The sequence below is a fragment of the Brachycentrus maculatus genome, unplaced genomic scaffold, assembly GCF_059751285.1.
Source record: "Brachycentrus maculatus isolate JH-2025_06_01 unplaced genomic scaffold, ASM5975128v1 h1tg000004l, whole genome shotgun sequence".
Taxonomy (NCBI): Eukaryota; Metazoa; Arthropoda; class Insecta; order Trichoptera; family Brachycentridae; genus Brachycentrus; species Brachycentrus maculatus.
In genome coordinates this window covers 478,286-504,692 of record NW_028280759.1, presented here as the reverse complement: position 1 = coordinate 504,692, position 26,407 = coordinate 478,286, and the positions used below count along the sequence as shown (strand labels likewise).

The 26,407-nt window shown below is 29.5% G+C and overlaps 1 protein-coding gene across 1 annotated transcript; it reads right to left on the bottom strand.

The window, feature by feature from the left end:
• Nucleotides 1-380: 380 nt before the first annotated feature.
• On the bottom strand, nucleotides 381-26,407 carry LOC148313886 (myrosinase 1-like). The gene is made up of 7 exons (XM_088268998.1): nucleotides 26,230-26,407; nucleotides 11,037-11,140; nucleotides 10,361-10,948; nucleotides 8,347-8,441; nucleotides 4,708-5,013; nucleotides 3,064-3,302; nucleotides 381-1,585 (listed from the first exon to the last, which is right to left on the bottom strand). Exons 1-7 carry the CDS (start codon nucleotides 26,262-26,264, stop codon nucleotides 1,288-1,290), a joined length of 1,665 nt encoding a protein of 554 aa, XP_088125124.1. The 5' UTR covers nucleotides 26,265-26,407; the 3' UTR covers nucleotides 381-1,287.

The window sequence follows — 26,407 nt, the reverse complement described above, 5'->3', positions numbered from 1 at the left end:
CCACAACAAAGATCCTTTCCAGATTTGATAATATTTTATTGAATTTAAGATCATCTCCTGATGATTATTTGGAATGAAAAGTCTCGAGAAGCTAGTGGTTTCAGCAACAGTCGAGAGAAAGTAAGTAAAAATACATTAACTACGAGGAATTAAGTAGAGTACTTGCAGGATCTCCTTAAAACGCCGTCCTTCTGTACCGGAAATTGGAAATGCATGGTGTTGAAATCTGCATCGCATCCCAGACATTGTAGGAGATTACGATGTTCACCTCTGGGCAAAACGAAGAAGAAGAAGAAACAGGAATTTGTCAATACAGTTATTTGGATTATTGAGGTAAGAGAGAGTTCTAACCATATTGTAAAAAAAAAAAAACATGTCAGTATTCATATATTTATGGCGCTTGCTTAAATATATGTATAATTAATATTGACAATTGTCAGGATCACTTAAATTACACAAAAATACGGATTATGTCTCTTACAAAAATATATGTTTTGAGATCGTTGCGGTGGTAGTAAAAAGGTAAGTTATCCGTAAGATTCCTCCTTAGGTTAAAATTATATGACCAAGAGCTTAATTCTGCGACAGCTGAACCTTTTTTATTAGATACAAATTAACAACTTCTTTTGGTTGAAATGAGCATAGTTTTGAGAATAACCTCTATCGAAAACCATATACGAAGGTCTTCTGAACAGTATACTGGAGGGAATTACCAAGAGGTCGATTGGCAGAGGGCATCTTCGCTGGGAGGATCTGTACCAAATTTGCCACGACTGGTTGCAATTTCCATACAGGGCTGAAGAGGATCGCTTAAGACCGAACGGAGTGGATGAAGATATGCAGCGGTTTGCCTCTAACCGATCCCCAGGATTGAAACTAAAGGATATATTTATTACTTGTGTAGATAACCTGGTTTATCTGGGTTTTTGCATTATAGCAGTGGTCGATCAACTTATTAGTCAAATAGCAAAATATGCACATTACAACAATTAAAATTTTTATTTTAATTTTACACCTTTATTAAATTACGAGTAGACCCAATAAATTTTGTATCACATATAAAAAGGGTTTTGTTCATTTACAAAAAAAAACATTTGGAAGTACGTACCATATCCATAAGAACACTACTTTATGCGAATAATGTCCTTCTCCATTGAAAGTTTGATCAAAGTTAAAACTGGTTGACTTACAATGGCTCATATGTAAATGCCAAAGACAAAATAATCGTAACCAAAGGTTCATGATCAACAGATATTACATTTAAATAATATGTTTACAGTGAAATCTTTAATGGATTCCATTCATCGTGGGAGTTTTTTTAAGAAGTCGGTATTTTTTCTTATAGGTGACATATTTAACAGCTAGGGTGAGAGAAATAATGACGAGGAACACGATGGTCAGGATGAGCAGTATCATATTTGTTGGATATTCTTCCTTAGCCATGGTTGGTTCCCTCATTTCCGGTCTGTAGTCCTTATCCAGGACTCTAGTTTCTGTAATCTTCTTGAGCACGAGCGCTGACATCCTCGGACGTCTCGTCTTCTGAGGACTGTTGAAGTCTACTTCAAATAGGCCAAAAGAATCCCTGTAAAAAAAAAATTGTTCAATAAAATGTCCACCTCCGTAGTGTTATAATGGTCAGCACGCTCGGCTACCGTTCTGGAGGTCAGGGGTTCGATTCCCAGGGGGGTCAAATAAATATTAGAGATTTTTTCACACTAATATTTATTCAATATTACCCTGGACTGGTACCTGAAGCGGAGGGCTGATCACCTTTCCTTCATGTGTTAACGATCAAGATAACACTGCGTTTATATGATGCAGTGCCCTATGCACCATTGGGTTGCGGACAAGGGTTTAAGGGGAATAAACGGTTAAATTATAACTATAATAGTAAAATATATAATATGTAATACTTCGATAAGATTTAATGTAAATAAGTTAGTATTTGGCATTTGTGATAATAAAACCTCTGTAAAGAATACGAATAATTGGGTATAATATTAGATTCAAAATTAACTTTGAATGCAAATTTAAGACATATAAAAAAATAAATTCAGTGAATATTTTTTCTCAGTAGATTAAGGAAAAGTTAGATTAAAAAATTGCAGTACTCATATATGAAACAATAATTATTCCACACATAGATTACTGCTACACAGTATTATGTTTACCCAACGAAGAAAATTTTAATGCATAAATTAGAAATTCTTCAAAAGAATAGTGAAAAAGAAAAAATATACTAGATAAAAAAAAATACGCGTGAAAAACTAAATTTGATAAATTTAAAAAAGAGACTGATATTTAATATGCTTGTTTTTAAATGTAAATTAAAAAAAAAAAGAATGCCCACATATTTTATGAATAAGATAGTTTTAAATACAAATTGTCATAAGGATGTAACTAGAAATAAGAATACAACAAGACTGTATAAAAAAAAACAGAATTACCAAATTGCATTTCGTATAAGGGTTTAACATAAATGACGTATAAAGAATGAAAATAGTTTAAATGAATTAAAAACGAAACGTTATGCTTATTGTAAGAGGATGTCAATACATATGATGTTAAATTAATATTATTTTTTGACATCTCATCATATATGAAGAAGAATATTGAAGTCTGGGCATTTACGAGGCTGTCGACCGTCATAGACTGGTTTAAGTGATCACTTTACACACGTGTAACACTCACTAATTCTACCCATTATTGACAACCATACTACTCAAATTCTTGGAAGTTCTATATACTCGTATATGAACCAATTTAGAAACATTCTTGAATCACTAGAACTTCACTAGAGACATCTTTTGATGAGATGAAAATAAACGTTTTATTGAGCAGAAACTCGTATATTAGTATGTAAGGTCCGAATCCTGGATTATAATCACACACATGAGAAATGCCAGCAAATTTCAAAAAATAATATGAAAAATAACTCCTAGAGTTGGAGATAATCCAGTATTTAGTCACACTCAAAATGTTGTATGTTAAATTCAGTGTAAATATAAGTTTGCATACTGAATAAAATATGAGCTTACTTAAGAAAAAAAAATCACTTACTGGTATCCAGCATTCCATTCGAAGTTGTCCATCAGACTCCAGACAGTGATGCAAGTGACGTTGACGCCATCGTCCAAGGCGTCCAGGACTGCGTCCATATGGTCGTTGATGTACTGGACTCTTGCCTCGTCGACAAGTCCTTTTTTGCTCGAGTAACCAGTCTCCGTGATGAATATCTCCGTGTTCCCGTACTTCTTCCTTATCCAGTTCAACATGTCGCGCATACCGTGAGGCCGAATCTAAAAAGTTGAAAAATTAGAAAACAGCTATAAGGACATGTAGCTCACTATTTTCAACAACGTCATATATCAAAAATCGTCGGTTTTCACATTTGACCTTGTGACGAAAAGTAAGTATAAAAAGAGTTTAAGAGGAAACTCACCCCCTAGTACATATATATATCCACCTTTATAGAGGAAAAACTATAGTTTATCTACTAGTTTATTGTCGCTCTGTATCCTATTTACTTAAAATCAATTTAATATCAACCTATTAGAAATTTGTAGAAATTTGGAATTACTCTCATATTTCTTGCACTTTTTTCGTTCGTTCAAATTTAATAGTTGGTTTTGTAATTAGCGAAGGTATTTCATATTCATCTAACTTTGTTCGTACGCTTTGTTTATTAGATGGAAATATATCGTAGGTGTCTTGACTCGATATGAAACATCTTTCAAGTTTTCGGAATGCCCAGAAAATGTACTATATCCCAGCAAAAGCGACATATTTTTAACTTAATATTTACCCGCTACAGGACAGAAAGTGTCGTTTTTGCATTTCGAAGAAAAGATATTGTTTAATTATTTTTTAAAATGTACCTACTAAATATTTTTCAAATCGAGAAAAAACATTCAGATTTTACCTAAAAAGATCTGTTGCACAGTAAAAAGTTCCAAAAGTGTCTTGATATTTATTTTTAATAGATTTCATTATATGTTTAAACTTTAAAAACGATTGTTGATATAAAAGTAGGTACTTTTAATTCCGCATCATATAAACACAGTGTTCTCTTGATTGTTAACACACGAAAAAAAGAGTATCAGCCCTCCATTTTAGGTATCAGTCCAGTATAGTACAGGTCAAATAAATAGTAAAAAAATACTATTTATTTGACCCCCCCCTGGTAATCGAACCCGGGATCTTCAGTACGGAAGCCAAGCGTGCCCTACGCAAAGTGCTCTAACTATATTTTTGTTAATTTTGAGATATTTAGTGTACGTTATTAACAGACCGTTATCTACAAATATAAATAAACAAAAAAATAAAAATAAATTACGCCTAGTTTTCAGGCTTATAAGATGCTATCTACATCGAATTTTCAAAACGAACTGAACTCCTAAAACACTTACTACTTAATTTTGATAAAGCGTAAAATTTTAAAGATTTAATACATTATTTTATCGTGTTTTTAATGTATAATACTAGCTTAGAATTTTAGATAAAACCGTTAATTAATAAAAAAAAATTAAAAATCTTCTAAGCTCTCTCTTGTAAAGTAACAGATTTGCAGATTGAGTACTTGGCATAGGGGCCGTCAATATGATGGTCTAACTAACCATCACGCCACTTCCCCGCAGGAGTATGCAGAGAGAATAAACCGCAATACCACCCTGTATTTATATATGTAATTCTACATATATGTACCTTCATCCAAGAAGTAATTCCAGTCTCCCACTCATCTGGCTGATAATAAGCATGTCCCAGATCATTCTCGTGCGATGGTATCGATCTGTCCGCCATCTTGTCATCGTTGCGGTACACGATGGAGGTGTAATAGTTGACTCCTATGAAGTCGGATGTCCCTTTGAGCCACTCTACTTCCTTAGGCGTGAAGGCCGGCATCCGGGAGTGCTTGAATCCTTGCAGCTTGCTTTTCCTCTCTATTTCATCTTTCATTATCTTGGGATAGTCTCCTTCTGGACCGTGAATTGGGTTGAGGAACCATCCGGCCTGTGGATGAAAAATCAACTATTAAAAAAAATATTGCCCAAGTAAATTTTATTTATTGTTTCGGCATTAACTAGATTACAAATCACATAATAGATACAAATCACTCATTCCACTCTCATAAATTAAAATTATTTCACCTTGTTCCCCATAAAGGCCAAATTATGAATTATTTAGAAAATTTAGAAATCCAAAAAAAACTAAATTCTAATAATAATTTATTCGATAATATATTGTTCCAAAATTCTTCACCTTTGCTTTCCATTTTTCCTTTGTTTTCAAACTCCGCCCCTTGACTAACCCCCTCCCCCTAACTTTCCCCTCTCCTTATTTATATGACAATATTATATTTTATATTTTAGTTATTATTCAGACGGAAGTTTAGCTTCCAAAACTAGTAGTCTTTGATAAAACTCAAATGGTATAAAAACAAATGTTACTTTAAACATTCTTAAGTTAATTAATATTGCTAAGTACAGGTATATTTCGTTTTACGCCGGGATTTGTTTCGAGAGACAACGGTGTTATAAAATGGCGTAAAATGAATACAATTAATTTAAAAATATTTAAAAAATATAACTCTTATATGTACAAAACCCAGATTTGTGGGGAAAGATTTGGACTGTTAAAAATATTGTGTTTTCTTACTTTTACTATGTTATATTTTGGCATTAGATTGTTTAAATTGTTGTGAATAAATGTTGTGTAACTAGATAACTAACCATCACACCGCTTTCCTCCAGGAGTAGACAGAGAGTATTCTCAAGGGAGTACTCGCAAACGTGCAAATTAGTGAGCGACCGCAGTGCGAGGAGCCAGACGCGTACTTTAATTTTTTTAAACTCCTTACCTTTTAATAACTTAAAATGGTGTTTTAAGATCCAGTATTTGATAAGCCACAACTTAATTTTCCCTAAATATAGGCAATATTTTACGTAATTGTTTTTTTTTCATAAAACACCACGTTTTTGAAAATAATTATTTCTTCTTAGAAATAATTACTTATATCATTTTGAAAAAAGACATACCTAATTGAAAGGTAAGGAGTTAAATAAATTTAAACATTTTCTTTCTATATTTAATCTAAATAATAAAAAAAATATCCCAAATACATTCATAAACGAAATCGGGCGTGGAAAGATGTGTTACCTCTTCGATGGTTGGCTGGCAAATGAGTTCTGTCCCTTAAGTAAAAAAACTCCATCATTACCTATGTTAAATATTACCTGGGTTTAGAGAAAATATATGAAGTTGCGGGCTATCGAATATCCCTCCTTAACGCTACATAAATCTGCTAGGCGAAATTTTTGCCTTTTCCTAATTCATGCAACTCCTAAGGGCGCTTGTCCACTACTCGGAATTTTACCGTCCGGCAGTCCGGTATTGAAAAATGAAAGCGACTACGACAGTTTAGCGTGATCGAATTCACGCGCAACGTGTTCACGCACCGATCAAGACCTCCGATCCGAAGAAAAATGGACAAAAGCACAAGCCAATCCAAGCCAATCATCGTTTTAAAACGCCAATTGACGTGCCGGACGGTAAAATTCCGTGTAGTCGACAAACGCCCTTAAAGATGCTTTCCGATTATTCCGTCTCCTGTCCTGACCACTTTCAAGTATTTGAAATACTTGATCATATCAGGACATTATAATTTTTTAAAAATTATCTTTCGATTCATATGAATTTTGGACTCTGTTTCTAGATCAGTCAATACTTTCTGGTGTGTTTTTGACGTCAGAGGCTGTCAATATTTACCGAAGTGTATAATACGTACAGCTACACAGAACAGAGCAACACGCCAGACGATATACGAATTGACATGAGATGCAAATGTCAAACCACAACTTGTAACGCATTAAAACATGTGTTTGAGACGAGTATGTAGTTTGAGCTAACAGCTAATTTATTTATAACATTTTTAGTGTGTCCATAAATCTGGATTATCTGCAATTAGGAGTTATTTTGACATCTCAACATAGATTATCAAGAATATGGAGGTCTGGGCATTTACAGGGCTTACGACCGTCATAAGCTTGTTTACGTAATCACTTTACATACGTGTAACATTCACCAAATTCGACCCATGATTGACAACCACACTAATAAAATTCTTGAAACTTCTATTTATATCGATATTGACCAAAGTTTTGTATTTTATATAATAATATAACAACTATTTGGTTTTTCCCACATGAATTTTATTTGACCAGCGACCGGGTTTCGCCGTAACCGACATCATCAGACCAGTCTGAAAGCCGCTGGTCAAATTAAATTAATGTGGGAAAAACTACATATGTAATTGTTATTTTATTCTTTGTATTGATCAAACTCGAAACCCAGTGTACGAGAGTCACTAGAGACATCTATGGTGAGATGAGGAAAGCTTTGTAAAGTGATCACTTTAGAAAGTGTGCAAAGTGATCACTTAAGCTAGCTTATAGCGGTCTTAAGTCTGTAAATGCCCAGACTTCCATATTCTTCTTCATCTTTGATGTGATATCAAAAAATAATGTGAAAAATAACTCCTGTAATTGGAGATAATCCAGATTTGTATTTAATATCTTTCTTCATCTCTTTTAAGATGTCAACAAATAAGCTATTTTATTGATTAATAGATATACCAAAAAACAATAAAAAGTGTGTTATTTTTTTTTTCTAAATATGTATAAATTGTGATTTAAATAAATGCATATTATTTTTTAACATCTCATCAAAGATGAAGAAGTATATGGAAGTCTGGGCATTTACGGGGCTGACGACCGTTATCGGCTGGTTTAAGTGATCACTTTACACACGTGTAACATTCACCAATTCTACCCATTATTGACAACCACACTACTCAAATTCTTGGAAGTTCTTTATATATGAACCAATTTAGAAACCTTGTTCTTGAATCACTAGAACTTCACTAGAGACATCTATTGGTGAGATGTAAAGAAGCTTTTTATCAAGCAGAAACTCTTATATTAGTATGTGAGGTCCAAATCCTGGATTATAATCACACACATGAGAAACGCCAGAAAATACCATTTTCATTTTTATTATTTAAGCTTATAATTTGACCAGATAATTTATTTACAACATTTTGAGTATGTCCAAATACTTGTTCACAAAATCTGGATTATCTCCAATTACAGGATGACGTCCAGCCGATGACGGCCGTCAGCCCCGTAAATGCCCAGACTTCCATATTCTTCTTCATCTTTGATGAGATGTCAAAAAATAATATGAAAATAACTCCTGTAATTGGAGATAATCCAGATTTTGTGAACAAGTATTTGGACACACTCAAAATGTTGTAAATAAATGCATACAAAAAAAGCAAAAAAGTACCGTAAACTCCATAGCCCTGTCGAATATGGCGATGTCTTCAGCCCTCTGTGACTCTGGTTCCGCCCAAAGAATCAAAGAAGCCATTCCAATTTTTCCTGAAACATTTAAAAAAAAAATATTTGAAGCACTAACTTGGTGATTTTGCATTATTTGATTAAAATAATACTTTATTTTTAAAAATCACTATAAATATTTTATTGTACCTTAATTATAACGTCTACCGGTTCCAAGTCTTTGAAACCGGTAGACGTTATAATTTAGTTGTAATAAAATATTTAAAGTGATTATAAACTTAACTAAGTTGAATTCTATTTCATTATTAATTACTACTTTGTGTGACATTGTTAGGGTGTTTTTGTATGCATGCTGTGGTAGTGATTATCCTGACGAAGAGACGGGCACGTCTCGAAACCGGTTGATATAAAAATCGCTGAGTGGTTATATACCAATATTATTTACATTTTTGTAAAAAAAAAAATAAGTATTAATTATATGTCTTTGCCAACAATCTAAGCCTTTTCCACATTCATATACTCCTTATCTGACATATTCAATACAATAAAATACTTGATCCTGAACAAGTTTTCGTCGGTCTTCCTTGCCGTATATCCGTCTGAGAGATGGCATTTTGACTGCATCCAATATATATATATATATATATATATATATATATATATATATATATATATATATATATATATATATATATATATATATATATATATATATATATATATATATATATATATGTATAAATAATATACATAGAAATAGTATATATGTGTGTATACGTATATACTGTCGCAATAAACAACTCTAGACACTACCTATGCACTTATCAATAAACGGGCAGCATCAACTGGCAAATCCTTGCGAATGCTCTCAATTTGACCTAGCTGATAAAAACATGTACTTGTTGTTCAATAAGTTACAAATATACCTTCATCACAGCCTTACGTTGTATTGAATTGTCATTAACATTATTAATACGAGTATATCCGTTCGTTTGATTATTTATACGCTCATAAAACTACATTTTCAAGGTATCAGTAGGCGTGTTGCGGCTCGCTAACTTGCAATGATTTTAAATTAACTTATATAATATTATACTATGTGATGTAACCGATCGCAATTTCAGTAATAATTGTTCCGTGGATAGTGTCTTATGGGTCTGCTACTGCGGAATTTCTATCAATGCCAAATTATAATTCTATATTTATGATAAATGTTGACACCAATTAAAGTAAATTGTTATAATATTATCTGTACAAATGGATTAATATAGGAAATATTACAGAATCAATATATTTCTATGTCTTAGCGTCAATCCTTCACGGAAGTAAATGTAGAATTATCTCAAAATTAAAAAAGTCCTATAAAACAACTCGTGTTTTTTGCATATTTTTTTTCAGAACAAATAATAACTAATCAACCATCATTTCGCTTCGTCGGTAGGCGAAGAGAATAGAACGCTGAGGCGTTGGTGAGCCAATCTGTTTTTGCAAACAATTTGATGCCTATTTCTAATAATGAGCTGCTTAGGCTCAAAGAAATAGTATAAAATTGAAGTATTTTTGTAGATAAAATATCACAAATAGTTCTTTTTCTTTAAAAAAATAAACAAAAATAGATGATGTTGATAATAAATGATAAAGGCTTGATGCTTTAAACTAAGCTTGTGAGTCTGGCTGCAGTGCAGGAAATTCTCAGGAATGCTAAATTTTTTAATGAACTCCAAATACGGTGTTTGAAAATGAGACGGAATGCATCGAAATGTGTCATAATTGATTTTAAGAAATAGTGGTATATACTAAGTAAAGCTTAAATTAAAAATGGATAGATTTTACCACAAATTGACCGCCAAATCAATTGATAAAAAAAATTATATGAAATTAATTTGATTGATTTTTTTTTGACTTTTAAAAAAAATTTCTGTTGGAAAGTATTTGGTTTCCAAATATTTAAAGTTCTGTTAAAATAGTTTAGTATTGCATTTGAAAAATTAAAAAAATACCTTTTTGTGTTGGCCAGAATAAGTTTTTATACATATGGTATACGTTAGCGTGAGCCCTCAGTACATTGTGAGTGCAGTGGTATTCCGCTATGCCGTGGAAGTTGATATCTGGAGCCAGCCTCACGAGTCCAGTTCTGGTTCCATATCCCAGCAGGCAAAAGTTGTACGGCTCGTTGAAGGTCAGCCAAGTCTTCACCCTGTCCCCGAAATGCTCAAAGGCCAACCTGGCGTAGTCTTCAAAGTAGTCAATTATGATTGGATTGGTCCATCCGCCGATGTCCATGAGTCTCTGCGGAGTGTCCCAGTGGAAGAGTGTCACCATAGGAGTGATGTTATACTTGATAAGTTCGTCTATCAAGTTGTTGTAGTACCTCAGCCCATCTTGGCTGATGTTTTTGCCATATCCTATAGGCAGAAGGCGACTCCAGGAAATGGAGAACCTATAATAGTCCACGCCTAGCTCGACCAACATCTGGACATCTCTCTTGTAGAGATGGTACGAGTCACATGCCACGTCTCCGTTGCTTCCGTCTATGATTTTGTGACTTTGGGAATGGGTGTATCGATCCCACATCTGTTCCGCTTTATCTGAAATGATTTTTCTAATTAATTTACGATATTTTGTAAGGAACGAACAATTTGGAGGTTTTAAAGTTATGTTTTATATTTAACATACCGCTGACGTTCCATGCTCCTTCTACTTGGTATGCAGCAGTTGCAGTGCCGATTTTGAAATCTTTTGGGAATTTCCTTGATTTATGGACTGCACCAGTTGACACTCTGAAAAAATGTAAAATTTTCGTCAAAATTAATAATTGTTATGAAATATGATTAATATAGTTTTTTAAACATCTCATTTAAGATGAAGAAGAATATGGAAGTTTGGGCATTTACGGGGCTGACGACCGTCATATTCTGGTTTGAGTGATTACTTTACACACGTGTAACATTCACCAATTCTACCTATTATTGGCAACCACACTACTCATATTCTTGGAAGTTCTATATATATGAACCAATTCCGAAACGTTCTTGAATCACTAGAACTTCACTAGAGACATCTATTAATAATGGGTAGAATTGGTGAATGTTACACGTTTGTAAAGTGATCACTTAAACCAGCCTATGACGGTCGTCAGCCCCGTAAATACCCAGACTTCCATATTCTTCTACATCTTTAATGAGATGTTAAAAAAAAAGAAAATTAACTCCTATAATTGGAAATAATCCAGATTTGTGAACAAAAATTTGGACACACTCAAAATGTTGTAAATTTGATTAATATTAACATATAAATAATGTACCCAGTTGGAGTACCATACAAAATAAAGAGTTCATTCGTGGAAGCCTGGGTGTAACTGATATCAATAGTAAGGTAGAGGAAAGGTAATTGAGATGGTATGAACAAATTGTAAACCAGGCGATCGCCATGGATCTTCCTCAAAAAAACATCTAGAGGAAGTCTGAAAAGCTGATCCCAAAAGTCTACAAAGATGATAAGTTGGGATGGAGCCAGGCAGAAGAATAATTAATGTACCATGCCATATCGCTCACTCCTATCAACAACGTCATTTATCAAAAAACTTGATTTTTCAGGTGATCGTTTTTAAAGTTTAAGAATAAAATGTATTAAAAAAAATATCAAGCCACTTATTGAACTTTTTACTGTGCAACAGATCTTTTTAGGTAAAACCTGAAAGTTTTTTCTCCATTTGAAAAATATTTAGGATATTAAAAAAAATGATTAAACAATACCTTTTCTTCAAAATGCAAAAACAACACTTTCTGCCCTGTAGCGGGTAAATATAAAGTTAAAAATATGCTGCTTTTGCTGGGATATAGTACATTTTCTGGGCGTTCCAAAAACATGCACAACTGAAAATGGACGATTTTTGATATATGACTTTCTTGAAAAGAGTGAGCGATATATGTATGTATATACTTATTCTGAAATCATGTTGATATTTGATCTAGAAACGGAAACTCTACACAAAAAAGTTCTATCCTTCTCTTATCCAGGTAAAATTACCATATTCTCCAGTACACTAACGTCGATATGTATCTCAACTGAGACGAAGAAGAAGAAGTTGAAAGTCTTACTATTCCGGTGCTTACGACTTAGCATTTGGCTGACTTAAGTATACTGCAGCTGTCAAGTTCACAAATGTCAAATATGGCATCATTTATATAAATATTATAACATTTTCCGGTAGGGTGATCAATTTTGAGCCAATCTGTATCTTAAATTTTATGAATGTAATACAAATGTAGCGTTATTTAATCATAATATTGTGAGAAAGTACCGATAAAAAATATATGTATTGATGGAATTAACACTTCTATGAGCATTTTAAATAAAATTAACATATTTTTGAATAACGGGTGAAATTTGCATACGGGTGATATTAACATACAATCCACATTGATATTGTAAAAAAAACTGCGAAATTGAGATATACATTTTTTTTGAAAACGAAATTTAAGAGTAGTTATTATACTATATTATTTTAATTATATAATAATAAAAATACAATAAATAGTTTTAATACAGTACAAGAATGCTTCAATTCGTCACATATCAATTTTATTAGTACCATTGAAATAGGCATTCTTAAATAATGACCAACGAATAAAATATGCACTGTTTAATTTTCTCATATTAGATATAAAAAAATAAATTGTATATTTATATATGTATATATAGTATATATATATATATATATATATATATATATATATATATATATATATATATATATATATATATATATATATATATATATATATATATATATATATATATATATGTATATATATATATAAATATATATATATATATATATATATATATATATATATATATATATATATATATATATATATATATATATATATATATATATATATATATATATATATATATATATATATATATATATATATATATATATATATATATATATATATATATATATATATATATATATATATATATATATATATATATATATATATATATATATATATATATATATATATATATATATATATATATATATATATATATATATATATATATATATATATATATATATATATATATATATATATATATATATATATATATATATATATATATATATATATATATATATATATATATATATATATATATATATATATATATATATATATATATATATATATATATATATATATATATATATATATATATATGTATATATATAGTCAGGTTAGGAGTCGTAACAATCGGCGGGTATGTATGAGGAGATGCATGAACGTGGAAGAGGCGAAGAATGTTTGCAAGGACAGAGTGGTGTGGCGCTCTATTCTCTCTGCCTACCCCTGCGAGGAAGCGGCGTGATGGTTAGTTAGTTAGTTTTTTTTTAGTTCTTTCTATCTTCATATTATCTGACTAGGTTTGGCACCCCTAGTTTACCAAAAAAATATGCAAATCGAGCTTATTTAATGCTTTGGTAACTGGTTATAACAAGGGGATTTTTTGTTGTTGTAATTAAGCCATGTTGAAAAAGTTATGTGTGTGTTTTTCATTTCCATCGTGATACTGAAAGTTTTTGTGATGGAACAACTACACACAGGTTTTTCACTTCAAATTCGACGTCTTACTAATTGGACGTTATATTGCATTTTATAAAAGTTGGAAGTTTCAAACATACATTTATATTGGTACTCAGTACTTCATAAACTGTCATTGTGTATACCTCCACTTGAAGACTAAGTCCGTTAGTCTTCAAGTTGGCAAGCCTGCGCGGTGCGGTGCGTCACAGACATATTTTCAATACCTTTAAAAAAATAGAATATAACGTCCAGTTAGAAGTAAAAAATCTTAATAAATAAATATATATAAATATACATTTTTTAAATTGGAATAGTTAAAGTAATTAATTTGTGTAACTCTTTTATGTGAATGGCTTGGCTTAGTAGCTTTTAATAAAATCCCAAATAAAAATAATAATATCAAATATATACCGTAATTAGTCAAATAAATGATCGAATTATTTTAGTTATTTTAATTACAATATTGTATTTCAACCTTAGTTTATTGTTTCGGCATTAACTTTGTGGTAAGACATGTTATAATGATTAAGGAAACACTTGTTTTTATATTCTGCCCCTTGACTAACCCCCTTCCCCCCTACCTTTCTCCTTATTTATAGAACAATTTATAATTTTTAATTTTAGTTATCATTCAGACCTGACGATGGAAGTTTACCTTCCGAAGGTAGAAGTCTTTGATAAAACTCAAGTGTATAAACACATGTGTTTCCTTAATCATTGTATATCGACCTTATAAAACGTCTTTAACAATACAGTTGCATAACGCATTTACAGGACGAAGCATCTCAATTTTCTAAAATACTCCAAATTGATGTTATTACTTTATAATTGTGGTATTAAGTATGTACCTCTATTCGCTATGCATGACAGATTCTCATCTGATCAATCAGAAGTCTTTTGTATTAATTTTTTGTTCCTTGCAAGTACATTTTAAACAAAACACTTTTTGTAAACGATTCAAGAAGGATATTCATACCTGTTGAGGTTTTCTGCTTGATTACACCCGAATCTAATCTTTTCTTTTTGTTTGTTCTTATAGGCGGTCGATAACTTATAAGCATCCTGTTTTTTTTTACTACAGTGAGTTAGATAACAATTTATGTAAATCATTTTTTTAATGACTTTGGTTTAATTTAAAGTACCTACTAATGTCGATATCTCTACGAAGATGAAGGAGAGTATAGAAGGCTGGGTATTTATAAGGATTACAAACCCTCAAAGGTTGGTTTTAGTGATCACGTTGTCAACCACACTACTCTAATTTCATCTCATATTAAGATATAAATAATATACACTTTGTAACTTTACCCATGATTTTTTTTTACATCTTAACAAAGATGAAGTAGAATATGCTAGTGTGAGAATATACAGGGCTTATGATCTGTCATAGGCTGGTTAAGTTGATAACTTTACACACATGAAACATTCACATTCATTGTTTGACAATCATAGGAAGAATGGTGAATTTTTCACGTGCGTAAAGTGTTATTATTATTTCTGAGAATAAGTGGTATTCATTACGTAAAATTTAAGTTGGCAATGAATAGATTACCACAAAGTGTCTGCCGAATCAATTTTTCAATGATATTTTTTTTTATCACATATCGTACAATTCACTAATGACCCTTATCCGCATCCAATGGTGCATAGGGCACTGCATCGTATTATTGCACCGTATTATTAATTTGATCATTTCCTATATGAAGGCAGGGTGATCAGTCCTGGTACCAGTAAATAAATATTGAAGTAAAAAATACTTATATTATTATTTTGATGACCCTGAAAATCGAACCTGTGACTTCCAGCACAGTAGCCTCAGGGGAACTATGGAGGCGGACGTATAAATCACAATTGCATAGAATAAATAACAAAACTATTTGAACATATTGTTGTTTTACTATGAAATAGGGTACGGACCATAGAAACATGAACTCAACCATATTATTTTTTGACATCTCATCAAAGATGAAGAAGAATACAAAAGCGTGGACATTTACGGGGCTGAAGACCGTCATAGACTGGTTTAAGTGATCACTTTACACGCGTGTAACATTTACCAATTCTACGCAATATTGACAACCACACTACTCAAATTCTTAGAAGTTCGATATATGTGAATACTTTCGAATCGTTGTTTTAGAATCACCAGAACTTCACTAGAGACATCTATTGATGAGATGAAAAGAAGCTTTTTATTGAGCAGAAATTCATTTATAAGAATAATTTAAATAATGTGAAAATAACTCCTATAATTGGAGATTTGTGAACAAGTATTTGGACACACTCAAAATGTTGTAAATAACAACCAGTTGGCAATTCTACTACGAATGTTCGCTCATGTTGTCATCAGTTCGCAATTCACTGTTTTTTAAACAAGTTTTATTTTACATAGACGTTACTAAATTAAATTGATATGCCTTTTCCTTTTTGTTGTGATTAGTATGTTAATATGTGAACAGAGATTAATTCCCAAATTACTTTAATTGATGAACAGCGAACTTATTTGGCGTAATCTAAATCATTACTTTTTCATTCGTTTTGCATTCAAGAGTTGGGAACGTATACAAACGAATTAGATTGTAGTTTTCATGTAAAAACTGCCACGAAAAATAATAAAAGACATAATTGCTAAGATAAAAAAAAACTGTTCATTAAATTGCTCTTTGTAATTTGTGGTTATTTCTAGCTACCATGATTTGAGATTTTCTGGGTAATTCTAGACGAAATCCTCTAGGATTTAAAATTATTTTAAATTAAACCGATTCATGACCCTAGTATGAAAATTTAAGTACCTACAAATTTGAAAAAGTTGCTTTAAACATTTTTAAAAAATTAAATACTGTTTTAAAAAATCTATTTGATTAAATACTATAAAGCTAATCGAAGTAACCCATACATAATTATTTTTTTAACTGATTGCACTAGTATTAGCCATACTTCCTAATCTATTAAATAATTTATCGCATGAGAAAGAATTTCTATACCATAGCATATATCAATTCACAATTCAACTTCCATACAAATCCGAAGGTGCATAAGGCACTGCATTATGTAAACACAGTGTTATCTTTAGATCAGCACACAAGAACGTTAATGTGGTAAGCCCTCCGTTTCAGGTACCAGTCCAGGGTAATATTGAATGAATATAAAAATCAAAAAATCACTTATATTTACTTGACTTCTCCTGGGAATCATATATTAAAATATATAACTATATATATATATATATAAATATATATATATATATATATATATATATATATATATATATATATATATATATATATATATATATATATATATATATATATATATATATATATATATATATATATATATATATATATATATATATATATATATATATATATATATAATATATATATATATATATATATATATATATATATATATATATATATATATATATATATATATATATATATATATATATACATATATATATTTAGAACTTAAAAAAAAATTGCAATTTGGATGTTAAATAATGGGCAGAATGGTGAACGTAACACAAGTGTACAAAATGATCAGTCAATCTAGAAAAATGTCAAGTCCCTAAGCCCTGGGATGTACAGACTTCCATCTGCTTTATTTCTCACGAAGTAGTGTTTTTAAGTTTTATTGGTTTTAAAGTAGTGCTATTATATTTACAAAGTGAACGATGAATAATAATGACAGTATATTACCATACCAAAAAGTTAACAAAGCTTTTAATTAATATACAAAATGAAAAAACCTTTTTATAAAACTTTATTGTCATCACTTATGTTTACAACTGAATTTAATTAGTTTAATTATAGTAAAAACCTCATTAGGGTGATTACAGACTGGTGTCATTAAATATTCCTAGCATAATGAAGTAGATGCGTTAGTTGAATACAATTTTATGGATATTTGCAATTACGCACTAATCACGCGACGCGAAAAAATAATCGAATGATAATCGATACACCTACTTCTTTCGAACAAATCTAATCTGTTTAGTAATAATTATTACTACTGATTTAAATATTTCTAATACTATTTAACACTATTTCTCACTACCTTGAGCTTATTATCAAGAACGTTGTTTATGAAAGTTTTCCATAAAATTATTGAAATAATAGATCAGGTATTTGAAAAAAGGACGAAGTATAAAGTAATTTTATTAAAATTAAACAATTGAATAATTCACTTTATCGAGTTTTATTTTATTTACGACTAGTTTCGAAAACGACAGTTGTTTTCATCTTCTGGTACAAATTAAAACTAATTAGTTTTAATAGACTTCCATATTCTTCTTCATCTTTGATGAGATGTCAAAAAATAATATGAAAATAACTCCTGTAATTGGAGATAATCCAGATTTTGTGAACAAGTATTTGGACACACTCAAAATGTTGTAAAATAAAACTCGATAAAGTGGATTATTCAATTGTTTAATTTTAATAAAATAATCATGTCATTCCGCAAAGTAAATGCCGAATCAATAAATAAGTATAATGTCAATACCAAATATCCTATAATTAAAATATAATTACGTTTTAAAACCACAAAAATATAAATATTGTGAATTTAAAACAAAGTTAGTGTTGAAACAAAGGTAGTAGTTACATTTTAATTATAAAATGGAAAATCACAAAGTTAGTCCTTCAAATATAAATTAAACAAAACATCCTGTTTAGTCTATCTTCACCAATTAAACTGTTTAAAATTAAAATGAAAAGATAAGAGCTAAAAAATGATAACTTCCCGATTTCCATTTTTTATTTTATTTTTTAAACCGTTATCCACACTCCAATGGTGCATAGGGCAATGCGTCATATAAACGCAGTGTTATCTTCATCGTAACATATCAAGGAAAGGTGATCAGCCCTCCGCTTCAGATACCAGTCCCGGATAATACTGAATAAGTAATTATAAATATCAGAGTATTAGGTTATATTATAAATATTTTCCAATTGTTATTGAAAAACAACTCGTATTAAATGCTTTACCAAAGAGTGCCCAAAAATATTTTTTGAAGAAATTAAAATTCAAGTATATTTTTGATTTTTTAGAATGAAAAACATTTGTACTTTTTCATATACTTATGTACGCAAACGCTTCAAATTTATAGTATTTTTGTAGGTTAAAGCAGCCAAAATGGCTATTCAGAATTATTTTGTTCACATTCATTATACATGTATCATAATTAGAATATCTATCATTGGCGCACGTCTAATGGATCGCATAAGAGTCTACTTTTTAAAAAACCAATAATCTAAAAACATTGTTATGTTCAAATATCTGTATCACAGAGGTTAATTCAATTCTATTTATTCAATTAAAAAATAATATATACAAACAAACAATATTCAAGGCGTATATATTAAAAGTAAAAGTAAGCAAGAAGTCTTAAAGGTGTAGAAGAATCCCGCTTCGGAAAACTCCTTCGAACACATGGAACAGATCAATATCCAATATTGTTCAACATAGCGGTAGCTCTTCCTACAGGCATAACCATCGGCAGGTTGGTCCTGTGTATAGGAATGTGAAACAATCTATGCCGACGCTGTCTTAGGTAACTATCGGGAACATACGGACCAATGCTCCGGATAATTTCAGGATTATCGATCATACCGCGCAACAATCGATAAAAATGCGTAATCAAATACACATTCCTTCTAGTCTCTAAACTATTGTAGCCAAGCGTACCCTGGAGAAACTGAGTCGGGTAGAGCCAAGGATAATAGCCGTACTCTCTCATGTAGAGATACCTCAAAAACTTCTTTTGGACTTAATTAACTACCTTTGAAATCTTTAAGATAAGTTGATTTTTAAAGGACGCAAGTTCAATGACTGTTCATATTAATGATACGGTATACTAATTTACTCACTACTCTATAATTAATTCAAGCGGCTAAAGAATTTATTACCTTACCTCATAAATTTTGTGTGGGTTTTGATGACTTTTATGTATTAATTATTCACGCACATGGTTGTTGCTTAGCTTCGCACAAAACAAGTGATTTCTTTCACATACACTTAAAAATGGATGTACTTTAAAGTGTGTGAATTAGGAATAGGGCGTTTGTCCACTACACGGAATTTTACCGTCCGCCACGTCAGTTGGCGTTTTAAAACGATGATTGGCTTGGATTGGCTTGTGCTTTTGTTCATCTTTCTTCGGATCAGAGCTCTTGATCGGTGCGTGAACATGTTGCGCGTAAATTCGACCACGCTAAACTGTCATAGTCGTTTTCATTTTTCCAAATCGGACTGCCAGACGGTCGAATTCCGGGTAGTGAATAATCGCCCATACTGTACTTATTTTCTGAACGCGTCATCTTAGAAAAATTCACGCACTATATAACGACGGAATCTGCTTACATGGAAATGTTTGGAAGTGAAGTAAGGAGTTGGTATAAGGAAGATGAAAGTAGACTGAGTGCAGTCAAAATTTGATCTCTCAGTGCGGCAAAATGACGTATGATTAAAGTGACCATACGTCCCGTTTTGAATAGGACCGTCCCGTTTTTAGATAGCCTATAATCCTGTTGTCCCCAAGTAAAGTTTAGGGACATCAAAATGTCCCGTTTTCATAAAAAAAAAGATAAAAAATCGACGGCAGTTTGTAGTATAGCCGTTTCATATAACTTTGCTGAACAAATCCTAGCTTGATTGCACAGATGAATAAGTTGTGGATGACAGAAAAAAAACACAATTTTGTACAAGTCGGAGTACTTAAAACGATGTTGTTAAGATAAATTTTAAAAAATCCTGCCAAGAATTCCATTCTTATATAAAATCAAACCCAATTATACATAACAAAATTTGATTATCAGAATTTGTTTTAATTATATTTATTTCCTTTCTATATTCGACATTTTTCGAAAGGTAAATAAATAACTTTTAAAGTAAACATCATACATTTATCAGCAGCATATTTTTTGTCACAATATATTTTTCAAGAAAACGTTTTACATATTTTGTTTATTTATTTACCTTTCAAAAAATGTCGACTATGAAAAAAGATTTATCGCTAATTATCGGTAATGTTAAATTGAATGGATAAAAATATATTTATTACAAAAAACATGCCTTTATATCTGATCATTCAATTTATATACTGGACATGTAATAAAAAGGATTATTTTTATACTTTTGAGATATATTTTTTTAATATTACAATTGAAATCGAACCAATGCCAATGACTTAAATAACTTGGACAATATTGGATTTAAGACACTCGGTACATTTTTTTAAAAATAGTCATTTTCAGAGGATATTTATTTAAGGATGATTTGTAACTTTCAACATAGATTAAATTATCTTTTAACTAATATTTTATTTTGTTTTGAATATTGAAAGCATTAACTTTGTGGATCATATTGATATATTATTTCGAGAAATAAAAATACTTTGTGTTCTGATCCACTCACATTTTTATTAACGAACTAGTTTCGGCAACAACCTGTTGCCCTCTTCAGGGTTTCATTTATTAGTAATAAATGAAACCCTGAAGAGGGCAACAGGTTGTTGCCGAAACTAGTTGGTTAATAAAAATGTGAGTGGATCAGAACACAAAGTATTTTTATTTCTCGAAATAAAATATTTTATTTATTCAATAGTGCATAGGGCACTGGTTCGGATTGCATAAGTGTTATCTTGCTAGTAAATTATAAGGAGGCAAAGTGCCTGGCAACTCAGGTGATAGTCCAGGGTGATAATAAATAAATATGATGGTGAATAAATTTATTATTAATTATTTAGGACCTACCCTCCAACCCCGTGATGGAATTCGGGTCTTCACGCACGCTAGCCAAACGCGCTAACCTTTACGCTAAAGATATTTTTTTACTGATATGCAGATACTTAATTATAATAATATATTTTTAATTAATTAAATAAAATGAAAATAACATATTGCTCACTCCTTTCAAAAAAGTCATATTTAAAAAAAAACTTGATTTTTCCGGAGATCATTTTCAATGTTTGAAAATATAATACAATGTATTTCAAATAAATATCAAGCCACTTATTGAACTGTTTACTGTGCAACAGATCTTTTTAGGTAAAACCTGAATGTTTTCTCTCTATTTGAAAAATATTTAGTTTATTTAAAAAAAAAATTAACAATACTTTTCTTCAAAATGTAAAAACAACATTTTCTGCCCTGTAGCGGGTAAATATTAAGGTAGAAATATGCCGCTTTTGCTGTGATATAGTACATTTTCAGGGCATTCCGAAAACATGCACAACTGAAAATTGATGATTTTCGATATATGACGTTGTTGAAAGGAGTGGGCGATATGTTGGGTATTATTTGTTAACCTTCGATTGTTATTACTATAAAGTTAACACACTTATATTGTCACAAAGCCTTGACATTTATGAAGGGTAGTTTGTGCGAGTTTGATCTCAACCAACGCCTCGTTATCGTGAATTGATTAATTATTCCATATCGTTATTTCAATTCCATGTTTACATTGTTAATTCATCACGATACAATTCTAATGAAGAAAAATGTTTACCTACGTACTCATTCATAGCATACTAATTTATAGTGGAATGACATGGAAAAATCAATGAGTAAATATGCATATGTATTTTAAATAATGCATTTTATTTATCAAAGATGTTAAAACTTGTTTGACATATCGCTCACTCCTTTCAAGAACGTCATAAATAAATAAAAAACTGACTTTTCAGGAGAACATTTTTAAAGTTTAAAAACATAATACAATTTTTTAAAAAAAAAAATCAAGCCACTTATTGAACTTTTTACTGTGCAACAGATCTTTTTGGGTTAACTTTTAGGTAAGCTTTTTAGGTTGTTTAGGTTAAACCTCAAGGTTTTTTCTACATTTGAAAAATAACTAGCTTATTAAAAAAAAATTATAGAATACATTTTCTTGAAAAATTCAAATACAACACTTTCTGCCGTGTAGCGGGTAAATATTAAGTTAAAATATGCCTCTTTCACTGGGATAAAGTACATTTTCTGAGCATTCCGAAAACATGCACAAATGAAAATTAACGATTTTTGATTTATGACGTTCTTGAAAGGAGTGAGCGATATGTTAATTGATGCATTTTTATTATACGTAGCCTTGTTTTCTTAGGTGACATATTACGAAGAACATTTTTTTTATTATCATTGAAGTTTGTTCTTGGTTAATACATTATATTATATATCAAATAGTGCATTTTTATTAAACATAGAGGTGTGTTCTTTCTTGGTCACCATAATTTAAATAAGGCATACTTATTCAATTAAGCTATTTTTTTTTATTTAAATATTTATAATAGAGTGTATTTATTAATATTCAAAATAAAAGCATATTTAGCATACCCAGATGTGTGTTCTTGGTTACCATGATTAAAATAATGTATTTCACTAATTAATCTATGTATGTTCTTGATTAAAATATGTAAAATAATGCGTTTATTGTACTAAAACATTTTTTGGTTGGAATATTTAAAATGCAGCTTTTTAAAAATATTTTTAGGTGTGTTTTTCTGATTGATATATTAGGAAAATCCTTTTTTGTAATTTAAAGAATTATTTACCTGCTAATTTTAAATACTCGTAATGAATATTTGTTATTCTCAGACTGTATTGTATTTTTTAAATATTATATAAATATATATATATATATATATATATATATACATATATATATATATATATATATATATATATATATATATATATATATATATATATATATATATATATATATATATATATATATATATATATATATAAACGTATACATAGTTCCTTGCTTGGGGGAGTGGAAATTATTCTCAGTAAATGAACGAAACATATGTGCGTTCTAATGTTAATATTGTGTCGTAATTACTACAACTAGAAAACTTAAATATTTCATTTTAGTTTTACTTGGTAAATGCCATATTTGACAATATCTATCCGAATCAATGAATGAAATTATTTTTCATTTATTGATTCAGCAGTCATATTATATTAAAATCCATTTTTAATTTAAGTTTTACTTACCGCTGTACAATAGTGGTGTTTACCAAGTAAAACTCAAATGAATAATGTGGTTATAATAGAAAACTTAACTTAGAAATCAATATATTTATAAATATATATAAATATATATATTTATATATATATATATATATATATATATATATATATATATATATATATATATATATATATATATATATATATATATATATATATATATATATATATATATATATATATATATATATATATATATATATATATATATATATATGTATATATATATATATATATATATATATATATATATATATATATATATATAAATATGTATATATATATATATATATATATATATGTATATATATATATATATATATATATATATATATATATATATATATATATATATATATATATATATATATATATATATATATATATATATATATATATATATATATAATATATATTTATATATATATTTATATATATATATATATGTCATTAAAATCATCAAGAGTATGTATGGTTTAATATTGTTTTAATTTAAAAGAAAAACAAAAACCTGATTGATCAAACCGTTCACAATAATATATTTCAAATTCTCTACAAAGCTTTTTTTAAGCGATACCGAGCTGTGGTAATTACCCCACCATACGTATATTTAACTCATGAGTTATGATATACTTTCGTCAGATAAATAAAAATATGATTTTAATAATAGCTAAAGAAATTTGAAAAAGTTTAATAGTATAAAAAAATTCTACTTAATATACAAGTCATTTAAGGCATGCCTGTATGCAAAATATATTTTGATTTTAGAGATCACTGTTGTTGATTTTATCGATATTACTAGATTATAATGTGATCCAACTGTAAAATTTAAATAAAAGAAAGCATATTATATATTTCCAAAGGCTGTTTTTTTTTACTTATATTTGATTTAAAGCAAATTAAATAACACAACACACATTCGTTTACACAAAAAAATGTAAAAACAATTATTAAATTAGATTAAACTCAGATAATAACAACAAATTGAGTTTAACTTAAAAGATCGAATGGTTTTTATAAAAGATTTTACGTATGGGGATTTTTTCGGATTTTTTGTTTGAAAAATGGATTTGACGATAACCATTTTTAGGGTTGGTAATATGAATGGCTTTAAAAAACATGATTCTTTTCTACTAGAATTTGATATAATTTTTACCTGCTAATCGTTTGTTATTTTTTTCACATATTAAGTTGTTATTTTTGTTTGTTTATGCATTTCAACACAAATTTTTGTTTATTTATGTAAGAAATAACATCGAACGATCTTTTGAGCGATCATTTAAAGCTGATGACGTCAATCAGTACTTACATTTGGTCACACATTTCGTATTTATAGCTATTTATATATTTGGCATAAAAAAGTTTCGATTGAATGAAATATTAATTGAGAGAAAGTAATGAATATCATCATAATCGAATAATCGTAAAAGTTATAGCTACCCAATAATCAAATCTGTATATTATTTTTTAGTTTTATTTTTATAACTTGCATGTTGTGGACAGTTATGAAGAAAAACTAGTCCATATATTTATTTATGTTCTTTGTATGATTTTTTAATTGAAATTGTTATTAAATTAAATTTTATCATTTGAAGTTGATCGCTCTAATCAATGGACAAATTTGGTTGCGTTTTGCGTATTTTTAGCTTCTGATATATTTGATAATTTGGTATTAAAAAAAAACTAATGCTTGAAAGATATATAAACCAACATAAACCAACGAACACATCGAAACTGATTAGTCAAAAATAATACTTATTTTATTTATTGAGTTGGCGTTTAAATTGTAGAACTCCATTTTAATTTATGTATTAATTTTTAAATCGATTTTTTGAGTCTACTAAGTGGTATTTCGTTAAAAAAATAAATGAAAATTAATATTGTGACAATTGTTTCGCCTAGTTATGGCATTTTCAAACATTCGTTTAAAAATTCCATAACAAGGCGAAACAGTTGTAACAATATTAATTTTTATGTTTTTTTTTTAAATAAAATACAACTTAGTACACTCAAAAAATCTGTGTTTCATTTAAAAATTAAAACATAAAATAAAATTCACACCTGTATGTTATTTGTTTTTATAGTTTTATCCTTTGCAGGCTATAGACAGTTATAAAGAAAAATAAGTCCACATATGAATTTGTTGTATGTATTTATTTGTAAATTTTTAATGTTCTCTGTGAATGTCTTCGATATCATAGATTAAAAAAATTCAAATATGTGACTCACCCCAGAATCAGAAGCAAAGTCAACGGAAATATCATCGCAACCGCACTTCAGTTTCACGGTTTAATTAAAAACAAAGTAGTAAAACTGACTACGGTTGATGTTGAAGACAATGGCGTGAAACACTTGCGGACTCTAGAGAGGCCGATGTGATACTAAAATGTAAGAAGAAAAACGGCAA

What these genes read in the sequence shown, in the direction of transcription:
- LOC148313886 (XM_088268998.1), bottom strand. Translation starts at nt 26,264, where the DNA reads ATGATATTTCCGTTGACTTTGCTTCTGATTCTGGG. An exon ending in GAATTACTTCTTGGATGAAG is followed by an intron (nt 3,303 to 4,707) that starts GTACATATATGT and finishes TCAACTTTTTAG; the next exon opens with ATTCGGCCTCACGGTATGCG. An exon ending in GAATGGAATGCTGGATACCA is followed by an intron (nt 1,586 to 3,063) that starts GTAAGTGATTTT and finishes TTTTTTTTACAG; the next exon opens with GGATTCTTTTGGCCTATTTG.